Genomic DNA, 14,407 nt, shown 5'->3' with positions numbered 1-14,407 from the left:
TATACACACACACACACACATACATGTGAACATATATATATAAAACTAGAAATGTCTCAAAGTAGGGTTAAAAAACATAAATATCTTTGAAACGTACTTAAAGATATTACATTAAATAACATTTTTATCTTTAATTCTAATATAAATTTTTAACAGAAGTTAGATATAGATTGATATTTAGGTTTTTAAAATTTTATATATAAGAGTTTAAAACTATACTAAATCTTATGTGGGAATATATCCTTTGGCCAAAATAAAATAAAGCAGAGAACAATATATTCCACCCATTTTTTACCCTAATAACACTTTCCACCCTCAAACTTTGAAAATGCATTCTCCCATTTTATGTCAGGTTTTGTTAATCAAATTCGTTAACTTCTAGAATAGATACACTGAAAAAACGAAAAAAACGTTTTATTTCTTTCAGTTCATTTTAACTAAACTATATAACACTTTTCCTTAAATACTTTATTGAATATAGTTTCAATAATAGTTTATATTAATTTAAGAATTAATCATTGCAAAAATAAATTTTAAAAAGTAAAACAATTACCAAAAATAAATGTAAACAACGGTAGTTAAAATTATATCGAGATAATATCATTATAATTTGTGTGGCTCTAAATGAAATTATATATAAATAGTGTGATTCTAATCATAACAACACTATTTTAATGTGATTTAATTAAAATTATTTTAAATAATATCATTTTAATCAAAATTACATCATCCCAATTCAATTTTGATTAGAATTACACATTTTTAATATGATTTTGACTGTTGTTGTCAATTATTTTAATTTTTAAATTTATTTTTAAGATTTTTTAATTGAAAATGATGATATAATAAATCAATACTAATAGATGAATATTTAAGTTAATAAAAAAAATGTTATAAAATTTATAAGTTTTATAAACTAACAAAAATAGTATTTAATTATTAAAATTATTATTTGAATTTTGACAAAAAGTGAGAAAGTTTTGGTTTTAAAGCTTGAACATGTGAAAGTGTAATGGGAAGTAATCATTCTAACCCAAAATGAATTATACGTGTGGTATGGGTAAGCCTAACAAAACAAAATATATTTAATGATTAAATATAAAATTTGAGTTACATTTAGTCAAAATGGATTTGATTTGATCGCACACATGATTATGTGTCATCAGCATGGTTTGGGTTCAAAGTCTTATTAATTACAAAATTTTGTTTATATTAATATGATGATCTAATCGTCAATTAGTGAGTTTAAAATTAGATTGGATTTGTTAGTTCAATCAGTTGAATTAAGAATTAATTTTAAGTTTAGTTCAATTAATATGAAAAGATAATTTATTCATTGATTACATCAAACCTAATCAAAACTAGGTTTGATCGAATGAACCGATCAAAATCATGTTTAACTGAAAATTTGAAATTTTTTTAAAATTTTAATTATTTCTGAGTAATTTGACTATTTGTTATTAGATTGAATAAATTTCTAAAAGTTTGTAAGGAAAAATAAGTTCAAAAATAAAATAAAAAAGAAGAAAAAAAATATCTTATATCCATTGAAATGTCTTTTATAAATAAAATTTGCAGAATTATGTTTTTTTCTGTATCATGAGATTGCAAATTTTTGTATTTTAATTATTTTATTGAAATCAAAAGAATAATTGTTACTCTTTAAAAAAAATATATTATAATCTTCGTAGGTAAGAATATTGTGATTGATTTTACTTTTTTATAAATTTTTAAACAAAATCTATTTATTATAATTAATAATAAGCTGACCTAGTCGATTCCCAGTTAAACTCATCGAACCATGAACCAGGAAGACAATCGGTTTAATCACCAGTCTGGTTTTAAAAATATTGTCATCAACATACATTTGAATTTGACCTAGTCCAATGATATTCATTGTCAATACATTATCCACTTTAGATATATAGTTTATTATGATTTTACTTTTAAATAACATTTTTTGACAATATTTTATTGATATGTATTTATTTAAAGGTGTCATTGATCTTATCTAGGTTTTAAAACATTAATTATATCAACACAAAATGTATCTAATAAGATAAATGGTAGCGTTGTACTTAAAGTTTACATACATTTAGCCCAAACTCTTCCCCATTGACATAAAACTTTTGCACATGGTTTGTTCCCCAACAACTAATGCCCATGATTAGACTTGACAATATGTCGTGCCTACCGAAGGCCGAAGGAGGTATGGATCATAAAATTATGAGTCATGTCGATACCTCTTTTCAAGGTAGGTTGTGCAAGGCTTCGAGAAAGGCCCATAAGTTGGCCATTGGTTTTGTACAACCCATACAATTTTTAAAAAATATATAAAAATTATTTTTTAGTGAATCAACCAAAAAAAAAAAAAACCTTAAAGGCATGATCCAAAAGGTTATGAGTCACACACTAGACCTTGGTTTTGTACCAAGCCTGTTGTTCGTAAATCTTAATATAGTATGACAAATTACACAAAATTAGAGTTGAGTCAATCCGTAAATATGTTTACCATGATAGACCTTAGCTAAGCATGACCTATGACATTGTTCGAGTGTCACGTTATTATTTATTCTCTATAAAAAAGTATTTTACGTTAATAATCACTTTTAAAATTGGTGTATTTAAAATAACTTACTTGGAGGATGAAAATGAAAATTAATACATCAACCACAAACTTATTTAGTATATATTAGTGGTATAACATTTATTGTTCATTGGATTTATAATGGAAAAAAAAAAAAAACTCTTCTATTGTTAGCTATTGTTATCCTTCTTTAATATCCACATATCTTCATCTATATTTGACTAATATTATGTATATATTTTTTATATAATTTAAATATATAGATAATATATTATTATATGATTGAGTATTATTTTATCTTTAATTTAAAATTATCTAATCATATAATATAATATAATATGTATATATTTTATTATTAATTTAAATATATAAATGATGTGTCATCATATAATTGAATGATTTTGAATTAAAAATAAAATAAAATTCAATCATATAATGACAAATAATTTATCTATTTAAATTATATAAAATAAATTATACACATAATATTACTCTTTCATAAATTGTTATAAAAAAATGGGAAATTATAATAAATGGCCAAATTACCCGTCTATTAAGCAAAAATGCCCAATTTCACTATTTCTAAGCAAAAATGCCCAAATTCCCTATTCCTAAGCAAAAACACCATAATTTTTTTTAAATACCAAAATTACCCTTCATAACATTTATATAAACTCTCTCACTCTCACTCTCATTACATACATTTCTTATATCACTTAAATACTCACTTTCACTCTCATTTTTATTTAATATCAATTACTACGAGTTCGTCTGGAAAGAAAAAATCTGTATTTCTAAATTCGAATCGAAAAAAATAAATTCATGAAAACTACATTGAAAATAACATGTTATGAATAAATAAATATATTAAAATACCCTAAAATGTCAATAATAAAAAAATTACTCAAAAATCTAAAAAAACAGATCTGAATTTCAAAAACTACACGTTCAAATAGCTTATGAACGAGAAAACCAAAAAATTGATCAAAAATTTCGTAATTACATTATAAAACGTGACTAAAAAAGCACATCGTAATTACAAATATCAAATTTGAAAATTACATATCAAAAAAGTCTAGCCCGGTCACAAACAAACTCAAAATCATAAAAACCGAAAATCCTAAATTTGATAAAATAAAAAAACTGCATAATACACAGTAAAACAATTTTATTTTGGCCTCCAAATTCGGCACAATCAGCAAAGCTGATTGTGGTTATAGAGCTCGAAACGAGTTTCGCGTTGATATATTACAAGCCTCGTAACTCCTCCCGGATCAAAAGTTATAACCGTTCAAAGTATGTCTCATATATACCCTATAGTTTTAAAAAAGTTAATTTCCACCCAACCCATGGTTTTCACATACTGCCCTACGGTTCAGTGTAAAATTTTCTACGGACCCCCGTGGATCTCCCCCTATTCCCCCTTCCCCTAAAATTTTGAAAACGTTAAATTTTCCCCCCATCCCACGGGCGCTCGTAGAAGATTACGCAGTGCCGGCAGATCTAACCCATTTTTCGGCCAAAAATCGTTATTTCAGCCTCTAATTTCAATACAAATCAAATCTACACATCCAATAACATAAAACCCCTCAAGAAATTCAAGCAAAACAATCAAGAATCAAAACATTTTATGCATTATTCAAAATCGAAACCCTAAACATTCAAACCTCAAAATCTCCCTCAAATCTCAATAATCCTAACAATAAATTAATTCAAACAATAAGTGGGATGATGTACTATCCTTATTTGTCATTTTCGATTGCCGAAAAACACGCAAAATCAACGAAAAATATGAAAACCCGTTGCACTCGTGAGAAACTCGTAGGAGACCCAAATTTTGCTTTAATTTTGAATAGTAAATCCGTGGGAAATGTGGGGTTTATATATAATGACAGTTTGGTCATTTCACAAAATTGAGGGCATTTTTGCTTAAACCTTAGAATTTTAGGCAATTTCACATAACACCCTTTAATTTTATCCATTTAATATAATTTCCCTAAAAAAATTTATGATTTAATTATTTCTTTTTTACATTTTTTAAGAGGAATCTCAAGTACTTGTCCTATTTTGTCTTTTTCCTCTATCGAAAGCAAAAAGATTAGTAAAAGAACGAATTTTATTTTATTTTAAAAATAGAAATACATTTAAAAAAAGTTAAAATTACCATCCACACAATATATTAGTTTTTTTTTTTAAATTTTATTACGAAAAATTTTAATAATTTTGAGAAAAATCTGACGACGGGTTTATTATAACCAAGCAAGATAATATTTTTTGTAATTTTATTTTTTTGATATTTTATATTATTTTTAAAAAATCAATTAGTTTTTGTTTTAAATAATTTTTTATAAAAAAATCTAAAATCAATAATCTAAATCCGAATCAATTTTTCAACACGATTTAAATGAAATCTATCCTGTAAAGTATGATTACCGGATAAGATTTGAAAATTTCTTTCATGTCTTTGTGCAACAAAATAATAAATAATAATATTTTTTATAATTAAAAATATAATAAGAAAAAAATTTATCGTGATGGAATTTATTGTTGCCATAAATTTGAAACAATATGAACTACCGGATAAGGTCAGTTTAAGCAAAATAACAATACGATTATTTTCATTAATTTTTCAAAATAATAAATATTTTAAATATTTAATTAAATATTAATAAATAATATTTTATCTTAATTTCCTTAAATAGTGGGATTAGGTAGTTTTAATTACTATTTTTAACGTGTTTAACATAAAAAGCATATGTCTTAATTTAAAAAATTTATATTTATTTATTTTTATTTTAAAATATACAATTAAATAATATAATAATATATAAATAGAAATATTAATAACATGAAAATAATATCTCCCTTTCACTTCCAAATTTAACCCTAATCAAATCAAATCAAATCAAATCGATTTCAATATTTTCTCTTTTATACGCAATCCCCTTGCGGAATCTCGTATACCTTTTCATATTTCCTTTGATTTCGGTTTTTGATTTTTCTCATTCTCTGAATAATCATGGGTTTTGGTTCAATTTTTCACCGGAAAAAGAAATCCGGTTCCGGAACGGCGTCGTCTTCGTCCCCCAACGGATCACAATCACCCATCGCCGCTGCAACGATGCCGTTTCAGAACCCGAGAATCTCTGCCACTATCCCGAACGTTCGCGAGCTAGAGCATGTTTTTAGGAAATTTGACGCCAACGGCGACGGCAAGATCTCCGCGGCGGAGCTTGGCGCCATCATGTCCAGCCTAGGCCAGGCCACCAGCGACGAGGAACTCGACAAGATGATGAAAGAAATCGACTCCGACGGTGACGGCTTCGTCGACTTCGACGAATTCGTAGAACTGAACACCAAGGGCGTTGATTCCGAAGAAATAATGACGAATTTGAAGGACGCGTTCTCCGTCTACGACATTGACGGTAACGGATCGATAACGGCGGAGGAGCTCTTCGAAGTATTGAAGAGTTTGGGCGATGAATGCAGTCTGGCCGAGTGTAGGAAGATGATAAGTGGAGTTGACAGTGACGGTAACGGCACCATTGATTTCGAGGAGTTCAAGGTAATGATGATGATGGGGTCGAGGCTTGAGTACGATCCAATTGAGAGAGAGAGATGACTCACTGAGTTTCTAGATTCGAGTTCGATTCAAGAAAGCGTTTCCATTGTTTTCTCTGTCCTTCGGTCTCTGGGCTCTCTGTTTTCACTGTTTCTGGGATTTAATTTGGATAATGGACGCTGTGAATATTTTGGAGTTAATGCAATTATTATTATTATTATTTTGGAACCATCTTTTTAATGCTTAGTTGGTATTTTACTTTAATTTTTTAATTTTACTTTATAATTTGGATTTAATTCCTTATATCTAGGGTTTAATTTGTAGGAAATTGCTAAAATCGTTCGGGTTTGCTCCCACAAAGTTGGATCACTAATAAGGAAAAATATCTAATCATATATTGACACAAAGAATCGTCAACAACTTTTAACCGATATAAGAGTTATGTCGATTTGGTTGATGCTAGAGTGGCCATTGATTTAAGATTAGCTTTTTCCATTAGTTTGCTTTTCCAACTCTTCATTCAAAAGGGTTGTTTTAATGTCGAACTTTTGTAGGTCAAGATTAAGTTAAACCACCAAACCTAATAAAACCCATACGGTGTGTTATTTACCACAAGTGAATAAGTTTTATTGAAATTTATACTTTTTATTAAGGCCAAAAGACTTATTCCCATCCTAAACATAGTAAAATCTCAAACTTATATCTTTTAATTTTCAAAAACTCAAATACTCATCTATCACTTAAAATCTATTAAACTTTTTCATTAGAGTTAGAAATAAAACCGTTATTATTTTATAATAATATTAAAAAATTATAATTTTATCTCATTTCTCTTTTTAGGTTTTAAAAACTAACAATTTCACCCCTCCCTAAACATTTCAAATTTTTTTGAAAAGTAACTAGCCCCCTCCACCCCCACGCCTAGGTTTTTCTTTTCTTCTCGCTTCGACTATCACTCCATCATCAACGTCTTCCTCTTTCCACTCTCACTGTGGGAATTGTTTGAACGACTATAGTAAGAGGTTGTTCGATGAAGATATGTTGCCTCTTCATCTTGGAAGAGATAGACTCTGTCTCTTCTAAGATGAAGAGATCGACAAAGAGACTTAGTCTCTTTGTCGTACGGACTTCCAAAGAGGTCGATTAAAAAATTTCGACTGTGAGGGTGGAAAGAGAAAGTTGCTAGCGATTAAGTGGTGGCCGAAAAGGAGAGAAGAAAAAAACCGCGGTGTGGGGGGGGGGGGGGAATAGTTATTTTTTAAAAAAGTTTGAAATGTCTAGACAGAAGTGAAGTTATTAATTTTCAAAACCTAGGGAGGGAAATAAGATAAAATTATAAATTTTTTAATATTATTAATAAAATAACAGTTTTACTTTTGACTCTAACAGAAAAGTTTAACAGATTTTGGATAATAGATATGTGTTTGAATTTTTAAAAATTTCAAGGTATAAATTTAAGATTTTCCTATACCTTGGGTGGGAATAAGTCTTTGGCCTTTTATTAAATTGAATCTCTTGGCGATGAACCAAACTTTGTATCTTAATAGTAGTTCAAATTGATGAATGTATGCTTTCTTTCATAAAACCCACTTTCAATCGACCACTTTAGTTTCATTCTTCACTAGTGATTTAAAGGAAGTTATTGTGAGCTTCTTTCAACTTTATTTAAGTCATATCCTTTTATTATGTGTATTTAATTGATTATTTAATCATATATTATTATCAAATTAGATGTTTTATTATTAATTATAAATTATTAAATGATATGACAGATATATTATTTAAATATTCAATTAGATATAAAAAATTAAGGGTATATAGTTTTATTATTAATAAAATTTAAAATGGATCATATATTTATTTAGAGCAATACTGTGTATATACATTGTTCAGTATACAAATAAGAACACATATATGTAATTATGTAATTAAGTATTCTTTTATTCTTAACAATAAAACTATGCATATATAATTTAGGTACACAAATAGGTAGATATTTGATATGTGTAATTAAGTAATTGTGTGATTTTAAATTAAAGATAAAATAATATTCAATCACATGTTAACACATCATGTGTATACTCAAAAGTAGGTATGTATAGTATTGTGTTATTCTTAATTTAAAATCACTTTATCACATAGTAATATGTGCACACAATTTTATCTATTCGTTTATTTACTATAATAATGATTAGTTTACAAAAAAATAAATTTCAATAGTTATTAATATTTTTAAATACATGGTTAACATCAAATTTCATATTAAATTTATTACCTGTGAAATAAAACGAAATATCTGGATATTGAATTTTTTACCTTAATTTGAGCCCATATATACATTTATACCACACTTTTCACACTTTAAACATTTTTACTATTTTATATATTGGAATACCTAAATTGTCTTTATCTTCAACATTGAGAAACCAAATAAGGTAACACCATTATTTTAAGTGAATTTAAAAATTTTTGAGTTTAAATTTTTAGATTAAATCTAAAAAAATTTTAAACTCACTTGATCTTATATTTCTAAATTCTGGTTGACGTTAATCTCATATTGAAGTAACATATGAAAAAATAATCCAATAAGCCACCCATAAAGAGCATACAGTGAAACCCTTGGCATAGAATATGCAAAGAATTCAATGTACTACAAAGAAGTAAAGAATTCAGGCCTTGACCTAGAATAGTGCAAAGAATATGCAAAGAAGCAAATATAATATAATATGCAAAGAAACAGAGAATATTTGCATAGAATATTGCAGAGAATACTCTGCATGCTTGTTTGCTTCCATGTGTTCATTCACGTAAATGTACATGTTTGTTTGATCTTATCTTTCTAAATTCTAATTGACGTTAATCTCATATTAAAGTAACACATGAAAAAATAATCCAATAAACCACTTGTGAAGAACTTACAATGAAGGGTTGGCATAGAATATGCAAAGAATTCAGTGCACTGCAAAAAAGTAGAGAAGCAAAGAATTCAAGCCTTGGTGTAGAATAACGCAAAGAATATGCAAAGAAACAAAGAATATTTGCATTGCATAAAATATTTGCACAAAATATTACAAAGAATACTTTGTATGCTTGTTTGCTTCCATGTGTTCATTCACGTGAATGTACATGCTTGTTTGATCTTATCTTTCTAAATTCTGGTTAATATTAATCTCATATTGAAGTAGCACATGGAAAAAGAATCCAAAACACTACTCATGAAGTGCATACAGTAAAGGTCTTCACATAGAATATGCAAAGAATTCAGTGTACTGCAAAAAAGTAAAGAAGCAAAGAATTCAGGCATTGGCGTAGAATAGCGCAAAGAATATTCAAAGAAGCAAATATAATATAATATGCAAAGAAACAAAGAATATTTGCATTGCAGAGAATATTTGCATAGAATATTGTAGCGAATACTCTGTATACTTGTTTACTTCCATGCGTTTATTCATGTGAATGTACATGCTTGTTTGATCTTATATTTCTAAATTTTGGTTGATGTTAATCTCATATTAAAGTGTCATATGGAAAAAGAATTCAATAAGCCACCCGTGAAGAGCACACAATAAAGGTCTTCACATAGAATATGCAAAGAATTCAGTATACTGTAAAGAAGTAAAGAAACAAAGAAGCAAAGAAGCAAAGAATTCAGGCTTTGGCGTAGAATAGCGCAAAAAATATGCAAATAAGAAAATATAATATAATATGCAAAGAAACAAAAACTATTTGCATTGTAGAGAATATTTGCATAGAATATTGTAGAGAATACTCTGTGTACTTGTTTACTTCCATTCGTTTATTCATGTGAATGTACATGCTTGTTTGATATTATATTTCTAAATTTTGGTTGATGTTAATCTAATATTAAAGTGTCATATGGAAAAAGAATTCAATAAGCCACCCGTGAAGAGTACACAATGAAGGTCTTCGCATAGAATATGCAAAGAATTCAGTATACTGTAAAGAAGTAAAGAAGCAAAGAAGCAAAGAATTCAGGCTTTGGGGTAGAATAGTGCAAAAAATATGCAAATAAGCAAATATAATATAATATGCAAAGAAACAAAGAATATTTGCATTGCAGTAAATATTTGCATAGAATATTATAGAGAGTACTATATATGCTTGTTTGCTTCTATGTGTTCATTTACGTGAATATGCATACTTTTGCAATTATTTTATGCAAAACTATTTGTTTGCTTTCCCATGAAGATTATATAATATATAGCATGAGAGTATTAAATATATATAGCATAAATCATCAGATTGTTTTCCTGCGCACGAAAAAAATTCGATGAACAACTTCATCGATCAATGACAAAACTTCTTGGATTGACAATGACAACGTAATAACATGACGACATGTGAGATTTCCTTATAAAAATAGAAACATAATTGTATCATACCAAAATTAATTCAATCTGAATTTAATTAAGTAATTCAGTGTAAATTACCAATGCTAATTAAATTTAATTCGATCTGAATTCAATATAAATTATCAATTAAGTAATTCAATGTAATCTCAATTTGACTAGGATCAAATTATTGTTTAATTCAAACTAATTGAAGGCAAAATTCATTGGTGGGTAAAAGGGGAATCGGTTGGTGGAGACGCCAACCTTTTCTACCAAACCACCAATTTTTAATTCCAATTTTTTTTTTACATCTCACTTATCTTTTTTTTTTAAAATGTTACTTATGAAAAAAACTCATTTTAAAATATAACTTTAAGGTCATTATTAATTTTTAAAATATAGTTAGTTGACGCTAACTATATTAATTTTAATAATAATCCAGTTTGTTTGATTAATTTTGATTTAAAATGATTATGTTTCATTAATTTTTAATTAATGTAATAAACGAATTAATATATTTTTTAAACATTTGTAATTAACTACCAAAAGGGGATACAAATTCCATTAGATATAAGAATTCCAAGTATACATGTTGTTTCAGACAAAGATAGATACTGTGATTATAATTAGGAATAAACTAATGCTTATTTAGAGAGCTATTTTTTGGACAATATGTTTCGAACACTTATTAGATTTGACGAAGCTAAGGTTTAGTGCTGTTTTGATGCATGCGACGTTACTTCGTATGATTAACCATAGAGATCTAGTGAGAGAAATATGGTTAAAATTTAATGATTTTGAGTTCAGATTCAACCTTGTTAAGTTTGTGCTAGTCATTGGTCCGATATTTGAGGAGGACACAAAGGTGTCCAATTACATTGATTGTATCGAGATGCCTTAATTGAGAGATGAATACTTCCCAAATATTAATAGGTTGTTATCCCATGAGAAGATCAAACAAACAATTGACGATCAAATTTGGGGAGACAATGACGAGGACGTAGTGAAGTTCAATGTATTGTATTTTGCATTTAAAAAATTATTAAAGGTAGACAACAAAACACAAATACCCAATTGTTTTTTGTATTTAGTCGACAATTTAGATGTATTTAGTCAGTACCCATGGCGGATAGTGACATGGAATAAAATAGTTGAATCGATGCGAAAGGGTATGCATAACAAATATCAGTATGTGTACAATACTATTTGCGTACATAAGTCCTCTCCCAATGTTTAGCTACAATATTTTGGAAAACCTGATTACTTTCTCGGTACGTATCGTATAATGGATAAAATTAACATTCATACCGATTATTATAAAATACTAACCATTAATGTTGTACATTATGCAATATTAGATTTATGAGACGATTCATAATCTATCTCCTTATGTCTATCTGGAAGCAAATGATCAAGTCTCTCGTATCCTAAAGTGGAAGACAATTATACTACTGATCGGAGATGATATATCGATACTTTGGGATGCTTCTTCAGTAAGTCGCTTATTAGTAGATTTATATTTTATTATTCCATTTATTATTTCATTAATTTTTATAAATTTTCTTTATGTTCTAGGAGGGGATTACAATTACATTGTGTCCGACTAAGATTGAGCGCAACTCTGAGTGGTACATACGAGCTTTGTAGTTTATAAGAAAATAGGCACAAGCAGCATTATCAAATGACGAGTCTACAAATTTAAAAGATGATGATGATACCTGGTCGATTCGTCTCGCTACCTTTTAGACAACCTCTAGAGGGTCTTTGTGATTTTTAACTGTTAGGTTTCAAGTCCCCTATATCCCCATGGCATCCCCTCTGGTATAGGTTTTCCTTACTAATATAACCAGCCCTCAGTTTTCCACCACTTTTGTACAGATATCTTCATCATGAGAGCCTTAACCCGTTGTTCCTGGCACTTCTCGTATTAAACAAACATCCTTTCCAAGGGTGTCATCCTCTTACATCGTGCACCTTCAAGAGTTACAAAGAGCCTCTTGTAATGTATGTGCATCTCTTTTACGAATGTCTATCTCTCATGCCTCCTATCCTCAAGAGTATCAGAGGGCCTCTCTCGTAAGACACTTAATTCACAGGACTTCATACAATGGTGTATTGTATGACCGTCTTCAACAACTTTTAACGGAGTATGGAAAAGTCATCAACTCTCAAATATAGCAATAACTCGATCAATATACTGCTATAATGTGTATCGAATAAGAGCAACATGCATCGATGATTTGTAGAGAGATATAAGGGCAAACATCGATGCTTCGTAGGGAGATGCAGGAATAATGGAACCAACAAGCTACGATATTTCATAGGGAGATGCATAAACATTGGCAACAACAAGCATTGATATTTCATAGGGAGATACAAGAGTAGTGGTAACAGTAGACGTCGATGCTTTGGTAAGAGATGCAGAAACTCTAATCCTCGTTAAAACATCGAATTATAAGACTTAAGGATTCATATGTTTCGGCATCAGGATCATTACAAGTTATTATCCATTATATTTTTTTTTATTATTTCAATTAGTTGTGTTACAGAATAATGAAAACCATAATTTTTTTCTAGTTGGATGACTCATCACACGATGATATGCAATAACGAGGGAAGGACTAACCGACAACTATTGAGAAGTCATCGACAACCAAAAAAGTGTATGCATTTGAATATGTGCTATAAAAAGGAAAGTAGTTGGTAAGTCTTTTCATAGATCCCATAAAGATGCGAAAGAATAACAACCTATACTTGAGGATCGTCCTATAGACTCGCGATTGGCTAAAGACTACTCAGAGTTTTTATTGTGGTATAGTGGCGCTTCAAATAATGATAGTCGATATGTCTACCTCGGGGGACCAAACGAAATGATAGCCATTATGAGCAAACCCTGGTGAACCTAAATTGTAAACTTAGGAGCAATGGTTGAAAAACAAGGTATGTATCATTCCTTTGTCTTTGTTCATATTGGTTATCACTTTCGACTAATGGTTTAACTTATTTGTGTACACAATACATCGAAGCTTTTATGAAAATACTCTGTAAATCTTTTCAAGATAGTAACGTGCAACTGTTGTGACCTAGTTTGTTGCACATCTCTTATAATACTACAATGAGTTGAAATGTTTAGGTGCAAATATGGAGTGACCTTCATTTTTTCTAGATCAAATTAATGACGTCTCACGTATACAATCCAATGAATACTTTCACCCATAAAGCAATGTGAACAAGGTGGCTGACATACGTAAGTCATTTAGAGTATACAGTTATCGATAACTATATTTCTTTCTCTTAACTGGTTCACAGGTATTCATTCCCTTCAACTTCTACAACTAACATTAAGTGTGCGGCGTATTGAATATCAACCACTAGAAGTTGTATGTATATAACTCCACCAAATATACTACTAGCTTAAAGAGAATGAAAAAGTTGATGATGTCATATAGAACACTGACATACCTAATGAAGACAAGTAATTTTTATACATCAAAGAGAACCCAACTGCCAAAAACTCCACCAACGTTACAATACAGGTGTGTGCCAAAACAAGAGGTAGTAAACAGTGACTATGACATTTTTTTTATTTATGTTTATAGAATACCTAGTCTGAGATCGTTTATTTAACTTCACATCGAAACATTCTAGGAAACTAAAAAAACATGTGGCCACAACCATATTCTAAAAGAAGACCCTCAGTAAGTATTTAGGGTATAGGGTTTATTTATTTATTCTCGAACTTTACTTAACTTGTCCTATTTTTTAAATTCAATTGGATTGTCAAAATGCAGGTTTTGGAGGATTTCACTTAAGACATGGGTAGACATGCATATAAATTTGATTTCATTTTATTATTGTTTCAGTGATATATTTGCATTTTATATCATAACTTCCTTTTGATAATTC

The 14,407-nt window shown here is 28.8% G+C and overlaps 1 protein-coding gene across 1 annotated transcript; it reads left to right on the top strand.

Annotated features, from left to right (window-relative positions):
• The first annotated feature begins 5,467 nt into the window (after window positions 1-5,467).
• On the top strand, window positions 5,468-6,369 carry LOC123213050 (probable calcium-binding protein CML25). Its single transcript, XM_044632381.1, has one exon. The coding sequence runs from the start codon at window positions 5,607-5,609 to the stop codon at window positions 6,207-6,209; it is 603 nt and encodes a 200-aa protein (XP_044488316.1). The 5' UTR covers window positions 5,468-5,606; the 3' UTR covers window positions 6,210-6,369.
• The last annotated feature ends 8,038 nt before the right edge of the window (window positions 6,370-14,407 follow it).

Source organism: Mangifera indica, chromosome 4 (assembly GCF_011075055.1).
Source record: "Mangifera indica cultivar Alphonso chromosome 4, CATAS_Mindica_2.1, whole genome shotgun sequence".
Lineage (NCBI taxonomy): Eukaryota > Viridiplantae > Streptophyta > Magnoliopsida > Sapindales > Anacardiaceae > Mangifera > Mangifera indica.
This window is presented reverse-complemented; position numbering and strand designations above follow the sequence as displayed.